Source organism: Protopterus annectens, chromosome 8.part0, assembly GCF_019279795.1.
Source record: "Protopterus annectens isolate FY-2018-M chromosome 8.part0, PAN1.0, whole genome shotgun sequence".
In the NCBI taxonomy this organism is placed as follows: domain Eukaryota; kingdom Metazoa; phylum Chordata; order Ceratodontiformes; family Protopteridae; genus Protopterus; species Protopterus annectens.
This window is the reverse complement of record NC_056741.1, coordinates 846,556,922-846,574,501: the sequence shown is the minus strand read 5'-3', so window position 1 is coordinate 846,574,501 and position 17,580 is coordinate 846,556,922. Positions and strand designations below refer to the sequence as shown.

The 17,580-nt window shown below is 38.3% G+C and overlaps 1 protein-coding gene across 2 annotated transcripts in view; it reads left to right on the top strand.

Annotated features, from left to right (window-relative positions):
- Window positions 1-17,580, top strand: part of LOC122809103 (deoxyribonuclease gamma-like) — a 94,585-nt gene that overhangs the window by 42,977 nt on the left and 34,028 nt on the right. For both annotated transcript variants that reach the window (XM_044080342.1, XR_006365860.1), the window contains exons 5-6: window positions 12,652-12,764; window positions 14,072-14,184. In XM_044080342.1, coding sequence (XP_043936277.1) covers window positions 12,652-12,764; window positions 14,072-14,184 — 226 coding nt within the window. The remainder of the gene's footprint in view (window positions 1-12,651; window positions 12,765-14,071; window positions 14,185-17,580) is intronic.

Below are 17,580 nucleotides of genomic sequence, written 5' to 3'. Positions count from 1 at the left end.
GTCACCATCTCAAGCAGATGGGACCTTAGTTTAACTTTCCATGTGAAGGACAGTATACTGAAGAATACAGCACCCCCTTATGTTCCACTGTAGTGCTGGTATTGGAAAAATCCAATCTCCTGATGAACCCACAGCCTTCTGATTTTTCATCACTAAAGGTGAGTGTGCTACCTGTTGAGTCACTAATAGTTTAATGAAGGGGGAGAGAAAAAGAACTAGTTCAGGAACCTGTGGATTCCTAATCTTTTAAAACCCAAAATGTCTTTTTGTGTTGCATGAAAGACCTCTTACTGATCTATTTATTTCACAGCAGCATAATAATATAAAATGATATTAAACAACACAGATGATTATGTTTTCTTTATTAAAATAAGAAAATCAAAACCATAGCATCTCTGTAAACTAGCCCTCACAGGGCAGAAAAAGTTACCTAAGGTACAAAGCTTTTTAATATATTCAGTGCTATCATTAATTCAGTCAATCAATTACAAGTGATCTATTAAACAGTCCCCAGTCAATCTCTTTATTTCTTTAAGACCTTCTGTCATCAAAATCATAAACTTTAAAATCTAAGCTATCTCATACTATTCGCCTGAGTTGACTGGGATAGACCCCATTGCAGTCCCTCCATCAACAGTGAAGCGACTCTTTTAAGCTGATGTTGACACATGTGTTGGCTAATATTGGTAAGCTGTCCCCTCCTCACCTCTGAGGAATTCTGCTCCACTAAATGCATCTAATTGGCCCATTCATTTCAAGCGGGTGAAAGCTGGTTGCACCCCAGCTAGCAGACAGCCCTATAGTCCATGTGTTCCCGGCTATTAGTATGTTTTATAAGTAGAAATAATGTTTTCTCTTTCTCTTTCTCTTTTGAGAGAAAGAGTTGTAGCCTGTTCTGGGCAAATGATTGCTAGTGGCTGGTTAGCACTGAAAGTTTTGATTGGCATTTGCCTATTTCACTTTGCTGTATTCTGTGCTATGTTGCATGTGCTAGCCTGTCTTTGAGCTGACGTGCAGTAAATGCACACCTGAGCTGATGTGCTGGAGGAGACTCCGCTATGATCCCTCCACTACCAGGGAAGAGACTTTTTAACCTGATCTTTGAGATATGCGTTGACTGCAGTTGGCAATATTTTACAAGTAGAACTACTGCTTGCTTTGCTCTTTTAAGAAAAGTGGTTATATCTCTGTTATAGGCACATGATTGCTAGTGACTGATTAATTAGCACTGAAATCTTTGAGCTAACCTGCAACACATAGCATATCTCAGCGGTGACGTTCTAGAAAAGACTCCACTATGATTCCGCCATTTGTTTAACCTGATTTTGAGATCTTCATTAGCTATTATTGGCAATTTTTACATATGGAATTATTATTTCCTGTAATGTTATGACAGAATGGGTTATAGCTCTGTTTTGGGTGTATATTTGCTACTGGCCGGTTAGCATTGAAAGTTTCAGTTGCCTGTTTACCTGTTTTAATTTACTATAATTTGTGCTGCATTGCACAAGCTAACATGTCTTTAAGCTAAACATCAATCATTGTGCACTTGGGCTGAATTACTGTAAGAGACTTCACTGAAAGCCTACCACTGCCAAGAAGGTGACTCTTTTCAGCTGATTTTGAGACTTGTGTTGGCTGATATTGGAAACTTTCATATGCAAAATGTATGCTTTACTTTTATAAGAGAAAGGGTTATAGCAATGTTATGGGCATGTGATTGCTACTGGCTGATTAGCACTGAAAAGGTCCTCTGGCTGCCTGTTTTACTTTGTTGCATTTTATGCTACGTTGCACATGCTAACCCATCTTTGAGCTAAGCTGCAGCACGCAGCACACCTGAGCTGAACTACTAGTAGAGACTTCATTGTGATCCCTCCACTACCAGGGAAGTGGCTGTTTTAATTTGTTATGAGACCTGCATTAGCTGCTATTGGTAACTTTCGCAGGTTGAACTACTATTTGCTTTCCTCTTGTGAAAGAAGGGATTATAGCTCTGTTCTAGATGTGTGATTAGCATTCTGTGGTTAGTACTGAAAGTTTTAGTTGGATGTTTGCCGAAGCACAGTGATCAGGACACAGTGATCAGGACCAAATTTCTTTCCCTGGGCTGGGTGAGCTGACTGCTGCCACTCAGCCCCATTCCACCTGCACAACTACTCTAGCACCTGAACTGAACCAGAACAATCTGGGGTGCAGTCAGAGTTCCATCCCTCTCTGCCATGGGGCTTGCCAATGTGGCATGTTACTGAAAAAAACAGTGCTTAAAGAGCCATCAGCTGTTACATAGGTTCATAGGTTAATAGGAGGTTACTAGGTTAATGGCCCTAGAGCCTTTACAAGCCTAGCCATATTTGTCCCAAGTTGCTGCAATTATCGATGGTTAGGTGAGTGATATTCACAGATGTAAGGGTCTGTGGTAGTTAATATTGACTTCCTCTGTCCAGGAGGGACATGGATGCCACCCCAGGAGTGAATTTATGGTCATCTATACATTGATCTAGGTTGTGTTTGAAGAGGTGTAGGGATGGACTGTTTCAAGTGAATTGGAAGCTTGTCCCAGACAGATGGCAGTCTCTGGAGATGTATCTATTTCTCCAACATGATCTGTACATGTCAGAGGTTAAGATCCCTGGAGTGAGTGACCCTTCTGCAGTTTGATTTACAAATGTGTAGTATTTTCATCAGGGCTGGGTCAGAGACTTTCCTGTAAGCCAGGAACAGGTCAACCCTTAGCAACCTGTAGGAGACAGAATACAGTGGCAGGGCTTTCAGTCCTTCTGTGTAAGACTTGTTTTGTGTACCCTGTAATTTCTTGGTGAGAAACCTCTGTGGTCTCTTCAATTATTGCAGGTGTCTGGTGAGGTACATGCAAAAGGGAGCATTGTACTCAATTATTAGTCTAATGAAGGCAGAGTATAATGGAATTATAACATCCTTAGATGTAGATGCAATGTCTTTACTTATAAGATGTGCCACATAGAAAGATTTCCTTACCACTGTGGATACATGGCTGTCAAAGTTCAGATTGCTATCAACCTGAATACCCAGATCATGTACCACTGGGTCTACACTTTCAGGGGTGCTGTCAATAATGTAATTAGCAGGGATGTCAGCTTTCCCAAAGGGAATAATAATGCATTTTTTGCATTTAGCTTTACTTCAGGGTTTGGCACCAATCATTTGTCTGTGTTAACCCTGTCTGCAGTATATTAACATCATTGAAGGACTCAGTGATCACTCTCAACTTGCAATCATCAGCAAACTTGTTCGGCCACAGGCCATCCAAGTTTGCCTGAACTTCTGAGAAATTAATTCTGAACAGTGAGGGGCTGAGGACAGAACCCTGTGGTATGCCACTGGTGACTGGTCTTTTGCCAGAGGTGAAGTCACCCACTTTGACAGTTTGTGTCCTGTCAGTGAGCCAGTTGACTACTCATCTGGTAATGTAGTGGATAATTCCCATTTGGGAAAGTTTCTCTATAATACCTGAGTGGGGAATTGTGTCAAATGCCTTGGCTAATTCAAGATAGGTGGTATGCACTGTCTTTCTCTTCTCCAGGGCCTTGGTGACTTTCTCCAAGAAGTCAACCATGTTTAACAGGCATGATCTACCTTTAACAAATCGAACTGGGTTGGTTACAGAGTTTGGAGATTACCTATGTCCTTGTTAATAAAATCCATAATGATTCTTTCCATGGCCTTGTAGATGAGGCTAGTCAAGCTTATAGGCCTTATGGGTCAGTTGATGGTCCTCCTTTGTGCAGAGGGATTACTGTTGCTGTTTTTCATTCTGTCAGAAAATAACCAGTTTGCAGGATAGGTTAAACAGGGATCCAAGTGGCTCTGCTAGGTCATGTTTTAAGTTGTTTACAAGGCAACCATTAATGCTGTGGCTTTGGCCTTGGAGAGAGCCGAGATGATCTCTTCTCTTAAGATCAAGATAATAGGCTGAGGAATGGGGCAGGTATACTTTGGGGGATAAGTGGAGGGTGGGGGGGGGTGTTCCAAATCTGTCAGCTAGCAGGTTGGCTATAACCTCCAGCTGAGTATGAGTGGTGCCATCCACAACCAGTTCAGCACATAGCTGTGTATTTCTGTTTAGAGTTTGGACATAGTTAAATAATGCCTTGTGATTATCATTAGCTAGAGAAGTTATTTTTGTTTGGTAATTAACTTTGGAGGCCTTGATAAGATCTTTAATTTGTTTGTTTAAGCTAGAGAGGGATTTCTTCCTCTGCTGAGCCATTTACCTCTTGTTCTTGGACATTAGTTTCTTTCTGTTGTGTAGTCTGTTTATACTTGGGGTACATCAAGGTGGCTTTTTATTTTTAGCAAGATCTGGATTTTAATCTGGTCAGGTACAGCCAATGCTCTACAACTGCTTAAGTGGTTATGCATGGCATTGTGTACACCTCTGCACAGAAGTCCTTGTTATCTGCATTTGAGGGGGCTTTGAAGCATTTTATACCATCACTCAGTTGGAGGTAATTTGTCTTTGAAAAATTCTTAACTGTTTTTCAGCTTGACAGGGTATCTGGTCTTATAATCACATTAAATGAGAAGGATCTTACCAGGTCATGAAACAATGGTGCAATGCAGAGCATTTGCATTGACAAAGTCAACTCTGAGCTGGCATGTTTGCGGTTGTGTATGTTTCTCAGTCAATGTTAGGATAATTAAAATGATCCAGGTGTTGGGCTGTATGGTAAATGACTTCAGTAAGTTTAGGTATGTAGTATGCTTTTCCTGCTTCATGGTGTGAGACCTGTAGCTAGGTATGATGTGGTAGGGGCTTTGCTACAGTAATTGGACATGGAATAGCTCAAGAAAGTCATAGGTTTTGACCAGTTTCAAGGTGTATTTATCCTTAATGAAGATGGATACACCTCCTCTTTTGGTTCTTCATGCTCAGTTTCTGGTTTGACTGTATGGAAGGCATTATAGCCATGCATGACTGGGGGCTTTTTGCACTTTGAACCATGTCTGGATGACTGCACAGATGTTGGCATTTTTCAAAGTGAGGAGTGCTTCCAGGGAGTGCAGTTTCCTCTTTAGACTCCTAGCATTAAGCAGCAGCACCTTGAGGTTATCTAGAGACAATTTTGTTATTCTGGGAAGTTGGTTATTGTGACACTGTCTAAAAAGGTACAATAGGGGTGGCTAATGCCTTTACCAGTATCTGAAATCCTAGAGGAGACAGGTGCAGACCATCTCTGGCAAAGCAGTACGGCCTGCCGAACATATCTTCCCAGGCTGACAAATATTGGATCCTCTTGGACTGACACTAGAAGCTAAGCCAATTGTTAAAGGCAATCATTTTTTGTTTGTATTGTGGCATCATCCTTTCAGAAGTTAAAATGATGCTTAAGGCTAAGCTTATACCTGCCTGTGACATAATATGAGAGCTCAGTCATGTCTCTCTTCATGTAATCCAGTGAGGTACTTCTCAGGTCATTCACACCCACATGGACTGTGATGGAGTCATACCAGTACTTGTGGTTGAGTGACTTGATGGATCCTGGCACATGACAGGCAATTAACCATAACACACTCCTTATCAAACCTGGTGAGGGGAACATCCATGTGTCTTACAATGGAGTCACCTACAACCAATGCATTAGGTTTGTGGTGTTACTCCTTGTAGGGTTATTTGTTAAGACAGTGGTGTGTGTGTGTTATTATGTGTTGTGGTTGTTTATTTGCATTATGTGTGTAAATGGTTTCCGTTTGTGAAGCCTCTGATGTTTTGGTAAGTTAGTATTGAGTAGCTTCAAATATGTGGATTTATGTGTCATGTCCTTATTTAGTGTGGGAAGTGTGTATGTCCTGATAATCTGTTTGGCATTTGATTTGTTCTTATGTGAGAGTCTTGTCTCCAATTTCATAAGGTAACTAATTCTCTCACATAAAGTATTTGTTTGCTTCAGGAGTAAGTGGCTGTCAGTATACAAGAGACAATTGCTACATTGCCTCAAGATGCCCATGTCTGTCAGGCTGGCCAGAGATATGATGGGAAACTGCCTGTCCATAACAGCAGGCTCTTACTATATGTTTAATTACAGAAGGGAATGGGTTAATTTGAAAGGACTGTGCTGGTAATGCTGAGATTACAAGAGGGACCTATGCTTTGTGTAGGATAAGGTTGATCAATAAGGCAACGCTGCTCAGCTCGCAGCTGAGTTGCTCCTAGAACAGCAGAAAAGCTTGGAAGGGTTTAACTGACAGCTGTTTAGGAAAAAAACTGAGCTTCTAGGCTTTTGCATCTATACAGGGCACTGCTAACCACCACTGTGCAAAGAGCAGCACCGCCCAAATATGAGCCTTAAATATGATCAAAGGGAAAACAAGTTTAATCTAACTAACAATCAGAAAAGCAGACAATAAGCCTTCCACCAGCAATCCCCAACTCAGACAGGTTATTTCAGCACACTTCTGCCACAAGGGTGCAGAAAAACACCTTGTTAATGTAGAATAGCTGGTTTGGAGCTCAAGTGTAACAAGACCACACAAACTATCTACAACAGTCCTACAACTAACAGATACAATGTAATGCAGTGCAATTAGCTACTTAAAGCAGCAGTAGACAGCATATTTTTGTTGCTATAAGGTGCAAAAATAATAGCAAATAGGTTAAGAAACTGTTGAAGTACAATCAAAGTATATAAGAGAAGTAAAAAAAAAAACTTATTTTTGTCTTTTCAGTAGTGGATTGCTTCAGTTGAAAGCAGATTCTCAGCAATCAGTAGCAAAGTCACCAAATGCCAGGTAGCTCTGAGTATCTCTGCAAAAGAGAAACAAGTTTTAAGCTGACAATCAGGAAAGCACACAATAAACCTTTCACCAGCAATGCCCAACTCAGACAGGTTACATCAGCACACTTCTCCCACAAGGGTGCATAAAGACAACTTCTTAATATAGAATAGCTGGCTTGGAGCTCAAATGTAACAAGATCACACAAACTATCTACAACTAACAGATACAATGTAATGCAGTGCAATTAACTACTTAAAACAGCAGAAGACAGTACATATTTTTGAAACTGCTGAATTATAGTCATACTACATAAGAGAAGTGCAAAAAATACGTAGAGCCATTTTGTCTATTTCCCAGCTCATATGGACAAGGTAAATACCTACTGTCACTAGATGAATAATCCCAATCCTCCTAATGTAAAGTCACAATAAAGGAGTGTCCGGAGTGAAATGCCACCATAAACAAACTTAAAAATACGGATATAGCAGTGTACTTTAAATGACTTATAAAAGTGTGATTATTCAATAAAAGTACTTCACTTTGTATAAATGAACCAAGAGCCACTCAATTGTACAGAATTTATAAATGCACTATAAACAAGTTAAGCTGATGAATAAGCCCTCCAGCCAAAAAAACTACATGGTGAAATCTCAAGTGTTTACCCAACCTAAACAGACCAGACTACCTCCCAGTATATAACACATAGGTAATTAGTAGGCTACTAACCTCCAGGGGGTATTTGTAAGCCTAGCCATGCTTCCCAAATCAAACCCTGTACTTTCTGTTTGTAACGTAAACAGTGTACTGTATGGAAAATCCACTAACCTATTGATATAAAAACAAGTGCTTGCTAGAATGCAAAAATATACTACTTTATCCAGCAGCTAACTAGATAATGGATTCAGAGCAAGTAAACCAGTAAAACAGACAATGAGAAGCTAAATGCACTTTTTAATATAAGCAAGAGGAAAGGCAAATAAATAATTTAAGATTTCAACAGCAGTGTAAAAAGGGAGGAGCCTATTAATGCCAATTTACAGTAGGGGTGGGTAGCTTAAAATCACAAGGTTTAAAAAGCAGATCAACAATGGAGAGCACAGGTGGGAAAATTAGTAGGGAATCACCAGCAGAACATTTAGTTTATGCAAGTTTGAAATGTTTGCGGAAAGAGACAAGGACCTAGAAATTCACTGTGTATTTAAGTATCATCAAGAAACAATTCAACCAATGAAAAAAACATGTGAAATGTGCAGCCTAGATAATTTAAGTTTCTATCTCTCACATAGAACAAAAACACCAAGCCAAACAGATTTCTTAAAAAAGGAAACAAAATGGAGCAGGTAAAGCAGAAATCAGCTGTATCACTCATCAGACGTGCATTCGACTGAAAAAAATAACATCTAAACCTAAAACATCAAAAGAGAGGAATGTGGAAAATAGTTTGCATGATAAAGTGCATTCCATAATGTCGACATTCCAATCTTCCAGACACGGCAGTTAGCTCACCTCTACTATTTTGCAGGGGGGCTGTGCCCCCCACACCCCCTTACTTAAACATACCAACTCCGAGATTGCACTACAGTGAGAAAATGGGCTACTTCTCTGTTCCTCACTTAAGCACGACCTCCCTCCACAGTCTGTGTGAGTCACTTTCTCGACTAACCTTGTTCGACTGCTTGTCATTCAATTTCCTGCCGCTTAGGAACCGTGAGTTCGCACATCAGCCGTACGACATCCTGCGGTTCGGGTAAGTGATATCAAGCCATATATATATATATATATATATATATATATATATATATATATATATATATATAGAGAGAGAGAGAGAGAGAGAGAGAGAGAGATTTACGTACCCAGCAGGGAATCAGTAGAAGTGCCTTAGTTTATGCAGGCTTGAAAACTTTTCAGAAAAAGACAACGACTCAGAAATTCACTGTGTATTTAAGTATCACTCAAGAAACAGTTTAACCAATGAAAAACATGTGAAATGTGCAGCCTAGATAGTTTAGGTCTCTGTCTCTCACTTCGAACAAACATTTCAGGCCAAGCAAGTTTCTTAAAACAGAAAACAAAATAGATCAGGTATGACAGGCTAAAAATAGAGTTTACTTTCCTCATCCAGCAGAGAATCACCAGCAGTGATTTAGTTAATGCAGGCTTGAAATATTTTCAGGAAAAGACAAAGACCCATAAATTCACTATGTATTTAAGAATCACTCAAGAACCAATTTAACCAATGAAAAAAATGTGAAATGTGCAGCCTAGATAATTTAAGTGTCTATCTCTCATATAGAGCAAAACCACCAAGCCAAGCAAATTTCTTAAAACAGAAAACAAAATGGAGCAGGTAAAACAGATCTTACAGATTCCCTGCAAATTTTAATACCTTAGCATATATATATATATATATATATATATATATATATATATATATATATATATATATATATATATATATATATATATATACATACATATACATATTGGTGCAGCCTTGCATATACCATGTAAGCCACAGCATATAAATTAATTTCTGGGACATAATTTTATCTAAGTCAAGGGAGCTAAGTATATGATCTTCAAATGTATAAGTTCCTGAGTATGGTCCAGATAACCCATAACAAGGTAGATAGCTATTTGGGTGCAGACAGAGCCAGTTAGGGAAGGTGGGAGTAAGTAGTGCTAACTCACCCATCCTCGATGGAGGGAGGTGGGTTGATCCACTGCAGTACTAGCACTCGGTGGTGTTTGAATGGAGCAGCAGGCTGCACTTGGCCCTGGCAAAGGTAGTCAATCTGATGAGCAGGACATGGTGCTGTCCTCACATTTAACATATGCACAGAAGTATGCATACATCACTGACCAGCTTGCAGAATACACCTGAGGGGGGCACACATCAAGCCAGGAAGGAGAAGGGCTAGGGAACAAAATTTCTAAAACACGCTGGGATAATGGTCTCCCTACTGGACAGTTCTCACATGCATTACCAGCCGAACAGCCATAGAATGTGGGAAAAAATGGGCCAATGAACTGACAAAGTGGAGGCTGATAGTCAACAGGGAACTCAGGCAGAAAAAGGAAGAAAAATTATCATGTGCATTGAATATCTTGCTCCTTTGTCATTCTGTATTAAGTAGGTTCCAATTCCATTCAATAGTACACATTGCTTTTTCACAGAAATTAACATAACACTGATGAACAATGATGTGTACTGATTATAGCATTAGACAGGTTACAGCTACTGGAACAAAACACATGCAATAAAATGCACATGTGAACCAGGAAAGAGGGTAACTGTGGCTAAAATAATGCATTATTTTTATATTAATAGCTACCAAACTGTAAATTTCTTAAATCGCAATTTTAACATTTTTAATTATGTCTATAGGCTATATTCCCACAGAATACATATTTTCCATGTTTGGTGGTAAAAGCTTGTGTGCGGGACAGAACTGCATTTTGAAATTTCTGTCTGCATTACTATATATACAACAAATCTATGGCTGAATATGAATATCTTTCATATAATGTCATTGCGTTTTCTCAAACAGACCTATATTTTTGTTCACCTTATTACTGTTTGCAAAGATAACCATATAATTTTTTCATGGTTGCCGTCTTTCTGCTCACTCTCCAAACTCTTATCATGAAATGAGCCTAGGCTTATTGCATATAGATAACCTTCAGTTACAAAAATAAAATAAAAATGAGCGAATAAGCAAATGAATAATCTAGATGTATCATTTTACATTTTAGAGTATACATCTGGAAGTGAAAACTTATTTAAAAACAACTACCACATGTGTAGTGCAAAGTGAGAAGGTGTTTTATACAGTGTATGGCCTGCTGTCCTCTGCAGTAGCAAAAGAGTACACACTGGAAATGTATGAGCACTGAACAGCCTTAGGTATAGAATGCTGGCATCTGAGGTGTGATGTGATACATAGTTGCAGCAGCATCCTGTGAGCACTGAACAGCCTTAGGTATAGAATGCTGGCATCTGAGGTGTGATGTGATACATAGTTGCAGCAGCAGCTGGAGCAGCTCACTTGTCTGCTCAGCATGCAGAACACTTTACCTGTTTCACTAATATATATCCCTATGGAAAAAACTACCGAAGACTGTTACACTTCTTTATTTCTCTTAGTATAGTTATTACAATTTTCTAACCATTTTTCCATTTCTCACTGTGACTTGGCTTATTCATGATGTACCCAAGTTGTGCTGAACCTGTGGAGGACAGGCTGTTTTCCATCTTATCCAGCACAACTAAGATTTCCAAATCTATTTTTGAGAAAGTGCATCATGAATTGTTAAAATTGAGTGGTTTGCAGTTGCCTTTACAGTTACAATTTGCCATGCTTCATGTTTTTTTTTGTTAACTACATAATACCAGTCTTTGATTACGTAACTTGCACAGAGTTACACAATTTGCAAGCAGAAAATAAATGAATCAAATTTATGACTCTAGGCTGATGCTTATTTGCTGCTCACAGAGTTTAGCCTGTGTGCTAAACTATTACAATGGTGCTGATCTCCTTATTGGTACGAGAGTGTACCTGCACAACATTTGTATACTGGCTGAAATCTTCCATCTCAAACAGCCTGAGGGACTTCCACTGAGATGCAATATGACATATTTGAGGATAAGTTAGAATCAGGGTCAACATTAGGATTTGGGAGGGGGTACCCAACAAGATTTGTAGAATCAGAGCCCTTTCTCCATAGAACTTACTGCTTTGCATCCTCAGAAGAAGTAACACATTTAAGAGGCCACTGTGATAGGACTGGATTTAAAAGGTCCCAAAACAGTTGAGTAAATAAATGCAAAAACCTTACTGGAGTTAATGGAGCCCAAGCAGAGTTGTAAACTGGGTGGTATCCAAGAAGGATTAACAAAGGTAAGGCCCTTTAGCAGATTACATGGAATATATGGACTGAAGTCATGGGGCCCTGATTAGTTATTAAACTTCACCATAAATAACTGAGTTTGGCTGTTGTGTTCAAAACTGAATCCAGCTTTTCGATGAGCTTGACTGGATGAATATTTGAGTTTTTGGGGGACAACAAGTCTATTTGTCCTCAGGATTCTTTATGCTGTCATATCTATTGTTACCCAACTGTCATATAGTTCACTGAAGAAAGTCCAGCTTAGCTCTATATTGTTTGCTAAACATTGGAAAATACAGCAGCACAGGTATGGTGGGGTAAAGCGTGAGGTGCCAAGGAGTGCAATCAGCAGTTCTGACATTCAGTGCTGATATTTAATTTGTGGTGAGGTCTGATGTGCATCAGTGCTCCCTGTGTGGTATAATGCAACACCGGCATTCAGAAATGAATGCATTTGCTGTAGTTTTGGTCAGGCTAAAGAACCCAGCACTCTGATTGTGGTATTTAGCCTAGAGCAAGCTGCTTGTTACATTTGTAGCAAGCAGATTGCTACAGGGTGAAGACTCTAAAGAAAACTATTTTTGGTCCAGAAGTCCTAGGGGACATTTTATATTCTTTGCCACCTCAACATAAAGTTTAACAGGGGTACCAGATCAGGAAAAGACACAGGGCACAAGAATAGTTAGCTATAGCTGATATGTATGATGGTATTTTTGGGGGGAGGGGAGAAGCTCATGACCCTGATCAGGTGATTCCCAGCAACCGCAGGATTTGCTAGTACACATACCTGGCTATGCCTAGATCATATGGACTCAGTACTCTTCCTTTTGAATACTTTGAGACTATAGCATGGCTGCACTGCTCAAAAACTGGTGTACACACATCCCTTGCAATCACACTTGGAATCTGCAATGTTCTCTGTCCCTTTCACAGTTCCGGGAGTAATGGAATGAGTATGAAATGTAAAGATTACTTGAATACGATTTTTGCACTATCTTACAGGTCAGGCACAGTGTATGTGAAAGACTCATATCAATATCCTGATGACCAGAAAGAAGACCCGGATGCTTTCTCTCGTGAACCGTTTGTTGTCAAGTTTGAGGCACCCAAAACGGGTAAGTTCTCCTGAGATGTGTGAGTGATTTTGAGTTTCCACATTCAGGGTATGTGAAAAACATAATCTTATTTACCTCCACAATAACAAATGCAAAACTGCCTGGAGGTGAAGACAATGGGTTGCCATATCCCCTTTCAAAGTCTTCAGACCCATTACTTTAGTTGTGGTACACAGAAGATGCAGTAGAGGTTAACACCATCATCACAAACTTCACCATATGTCATGCTTAGAGCTGCAAAAAAGGCAAATGATATTGAAAACCTTTCCATACAGATTAACACACAAATAGTTCCCATTTTGCGGTCAGTGAACATCCTGATACGTATATCTGCAGATGTGTCTCTCAATGTTCCTGTGATTCATGGGATTTTAATTACATAGTACCAAACCATTAGCACAAAATGTTACACTACAATGCAGATTTACTGACAGATTTTTTTGTATGTCCTAATAAATGGCTACCAGTTACTTTAAAATCTAGAAGCACTACAGGCATTTTTATTGCACTGTAGGGTACTTTGCGATACATTTTGAGGAAGTGAAAACAGACACCAGAGCACACGTTCTTAGCACTACAGGCATTTTTATTGCACTGTAGGGTACTTTGCAATATATTTTGTGGAAGTGAAAACAGACACCAGAGCACACATGTTCTTAAATACTGTCTTCAACTGTATAAACTATGAGATGTTTGTCCTAATTAATACTGAATACATAAAGAGAGAAAGCACCAGTGACACGTATTACGGTCCAGTTTTCCCACTGTTTTGGAGAGGGGTCCTCCACAGCTTTAGTGAGCCAATCAGCAAAGGTGAGTACAGCTACATGTAGTGTGGAATGGCAGAAGGAATGCATTTTGCACGTGCATCATCTCATGCCATATAGACACGACTCTTTCTTAGTTAATGGAACACCATGTGCCAAGTTAGTTAAAACATTAGGAATTAAAGCCACAAAGAAGAAAAAAAACTCATGCAAAGAATGATGCATATATTTTGAAGTAAATGTTCACTACAATATGCCAAATAAGGTAGTTTTAGGACAGATAAGACAGACTACCACTCCAAATTATGTTCTATAAATGAGGTTAGAATTCTACATATTATTCCATGATGGTGAAGTTGTTGGATAAGGAAAAGAAAGGGAAAATCAATCAGAAAATGCATAAACTTAGTTGCAAAACATTTTGCTTTCTTAACTAATTTTAAAAGGATCATCCACTCACAACATGAACATATCTAGCTGTTATAAGTGGATAATTTCCTGTCCATAAGCGTAGCTGAGATTATCTGTTTGTTTTTGCAGTTATCCAGGATTTTGTGCTGATTCCCCAGCACACTACACCAGCCAATGCCACAAAGGAACTGGATGAGCTGTATGATGTGTTTCTTGATATTAGAAGGAGATGGAAGACAGAGGTAAGGTCGATCATGCTTGAGAAAGGCTTATTTATTAACCTGCACACAGCTGCGTCCTGGTAGCTCCATGGTTATACATCCTTTCCTTCCAGGCTGCCTGCTTTAGCAATTGACAGACATGCTAATCAATCATTTGTGATGGGATGTGTATTTTATACTTTGTATACTTTGTGCTTATGGGTTTTTGTAATGTTTACTTTATTGGTTTCTGAATTACTTTATTTCAGGTTAGATACCCCTATTTCTCTTTACTAGCAAGACAGGTAACTTACTTTGCCCTAGCATGTGAAAGGTGTGTCTTTCAAAGTCCTACATGTTTTTAATGTTGGTGTTTATATGAGACAGTTTTATCTAGGTTTTTAGGAAAATGTTTATTGATAAGCTTGAAGCTTGATAGTTCTTTCCTTTTTGTATAAAGTGGTTGATTCCTTAATGTTAATGAACATTTTCTGTGGATCAATGATAACTATTCTTTAGGTTGATTGTATCTTTATTGTTTATTTACTGAGCATTTAGTGTACCTTTGTGGTGATTTTTGAAAACTGTGCTATTTAATCTAGGTCTGGGTAGGGTTATACTGCATGAAGCTAGTTTTTAGAGGAGATGACCACTTTGGAGCAACTACACTTTTAGTGTATTCATTGTATCATTTTATTTGATTGCATAGCTGGAACTTACATCTTGCATATATTTTTTCTTTTCATTGTTTGCTTCATGTTTAGTGATACAGAGTGGGATTCAGTTTACAGTTTTTTTTCCACTTTGGTATAACATGTTTGTACATATTTGGAAATAATTTTAAATCCAAGACTCGTACGCGAGTCTCAGAATAGCAAGAGTGAGGGGATGAGGGTATTAAACCAGGAACGAATTTCCTGTTACCCATCCATTTTTACACATTATGTTTTAGGTAAATGGTAGCAAAAATGTGAAAATCATAAATCACATACTTACGCTAAATATAACATAAATTTATTCTTGTGAAACAGGGAATTTTTAAATTATTATCACGGTTTCAAAAAGTCTTTTTAGATAAATTTCATGATTATGAAAAAATTAATGCTAAAGAAATTGAATAGTCTTTTGGATTATCTTTTGTTTGGCCAAGTATACAGATGGATAAAGAAATAAATGAATATGCTTACTGGGACACAGTTATAACTGTATTATAGTCTTTATATATATATAGTTTTCCTCCAAATGATCGAACATTTTCAAAGCTGTGATTGAAAACCGGCATTAAGAATATTGAATACTCTAAATATTTTAGTTATAAAAGATCAAAAGAGGAAAAGTATTTCCTCTCCCAATTTTCACACTAACACCCTCCCCATAACATTACCTTCAAATTTGTCTGAATAGTGATAATGTTATGGGAAGGTTTTATTAAGGTAAGGTGTAGGGTTAGTTTTGGAGGAAGGGGCAGCATTAGGGTTAGGGTTAGCACAAATTACTAAGGTGGTGCGGGGGGGTAGAGCTACTAAATCTAAACCTAATGCTGCTCTTTCCCCCAACCCTAATACTACACTGTACCTTAATAAAAAACCTTCCCGTAACACTGCCACTACACAAGACACATTCAGATTTATTATCTTATTTTCACACTCATGCCGAAATGCTCTCAACCCTACAACCCCACTCACAGCATCATCCCTCACACTCATCAACCAGCATCATCCCTCACACTCATCAACCAAACTGACATTTGATTAAATGATGGGAACCCATATATATAATATATATATATATATATATATATATATATATATATATATATATATATATATATATTTTTTTTATATATATATATATATATATATATATATAGATATATATAGATATATATATAGATATGTATACACATGTGAGGGTGGATGCATGGATGGATATGGGTACCTCCAAGATGATCATTGCATTTTTGGTCGACAGTTGTTTTATCAACACCATCTGACTGACTGATTGGCTGGCCAACTGTGCCAATGAAAGATTATTGCAATAACAGGGTTGGGAGTATATGCCCTTTTACTGATATTGTGCAATCTCATAGTTGGTATATGTAATACTGTCTTCTTGCAAAAAAAAATGTTTGTGTAATTTTTTGTTCCTGATTTATTAGTTACAGCATGCATGTTTTACTGTCAGAAATATGTGTGCTAATCATATTTTGTCAATGATTGGTGATATGATCATTTGCAGACCAATCATCTTACAAATATATATATATATATATATATATATATATATATATATATATATATATATATATATATATATATATATATATATATATATATATGTATGTATGGGTCCACTTCAAAACATTGAAGATCCATATAATTGAATTACAAAACAGCAAGACCACGTCATCAAAACCCAGGATAACCGAAAACTCAGAATCACAAAACCAGGACCATCGAACTATACAAAGCAGCAGAAGTCCAGTGTTAACTAAAGGAACATTTCTGCAATTAAACACAGCCTAAAGTAAATAACTACCAGTGGTTTTGCATTGGGGCAAGCCCTCATCCACCCCCCCCCAAATTATATATACCAACTCTGAAATCGCATTGAAGTGAGAAGAGGGTAACTTTCCCGATCCTCACTGTACCTTGATCTCCATTTCAAATCATGTTTAATAGGAGAAATATTCCTTTAAGTTAAAACTGGAGTTCTACTGCCTTGTATAGTTCGATGTGCCAGGTTTCGTGATTGTGAGTTTTCAGTTATCTGGGGTTTCGATGATGTGGTCTTGCTGTTTTGTAAGTCGTTTATATGGGTCTTCTTTTGAAGTAGACCCATACACACACACACACACACACACACACACACACACACACATATATATATATATATATATATATATATATATATATATATATATATCACCAACTCCCCTTTTTTTCATTTTATATGGGCCTATGGGGTCAGGATGCCACATCAACTGTCATCACCTCTCATGATCCCTACCTTCTTCCACTATCATGCCCAACTGTCACATATCTTCACTCATAGAATTCTTCTGTCTCTTTGCTGGATATACTCATTTCCTCATCTTCTTCTTGTTTATCACAAAACGTCTTTACCAGATCACCTTCTCCTTCCTGCACATGTGACCGAACAACTGTAATCTGTTCTTCTTAAACTTTTTTGCAACTGGTGCTAATTTGGCTTCTACTTTGGTATTCTCATTTCAGCCTTTGTACCACAGTGTGAATCCTATTACCCATCTTTACTTCATCCCCATCATTTCCAGCTTCCTCAGCTGCTCTGCATTCATTGGTCAGATTTCTGTGCCTGGTTACACAACTGTTTTGTGCACTTAACTTTGCAGGTTCTTTGGCAGTCTTCTGCTACACACCAGTTATATGCAGCACCTGTGACTCTAGCTCTATCCAC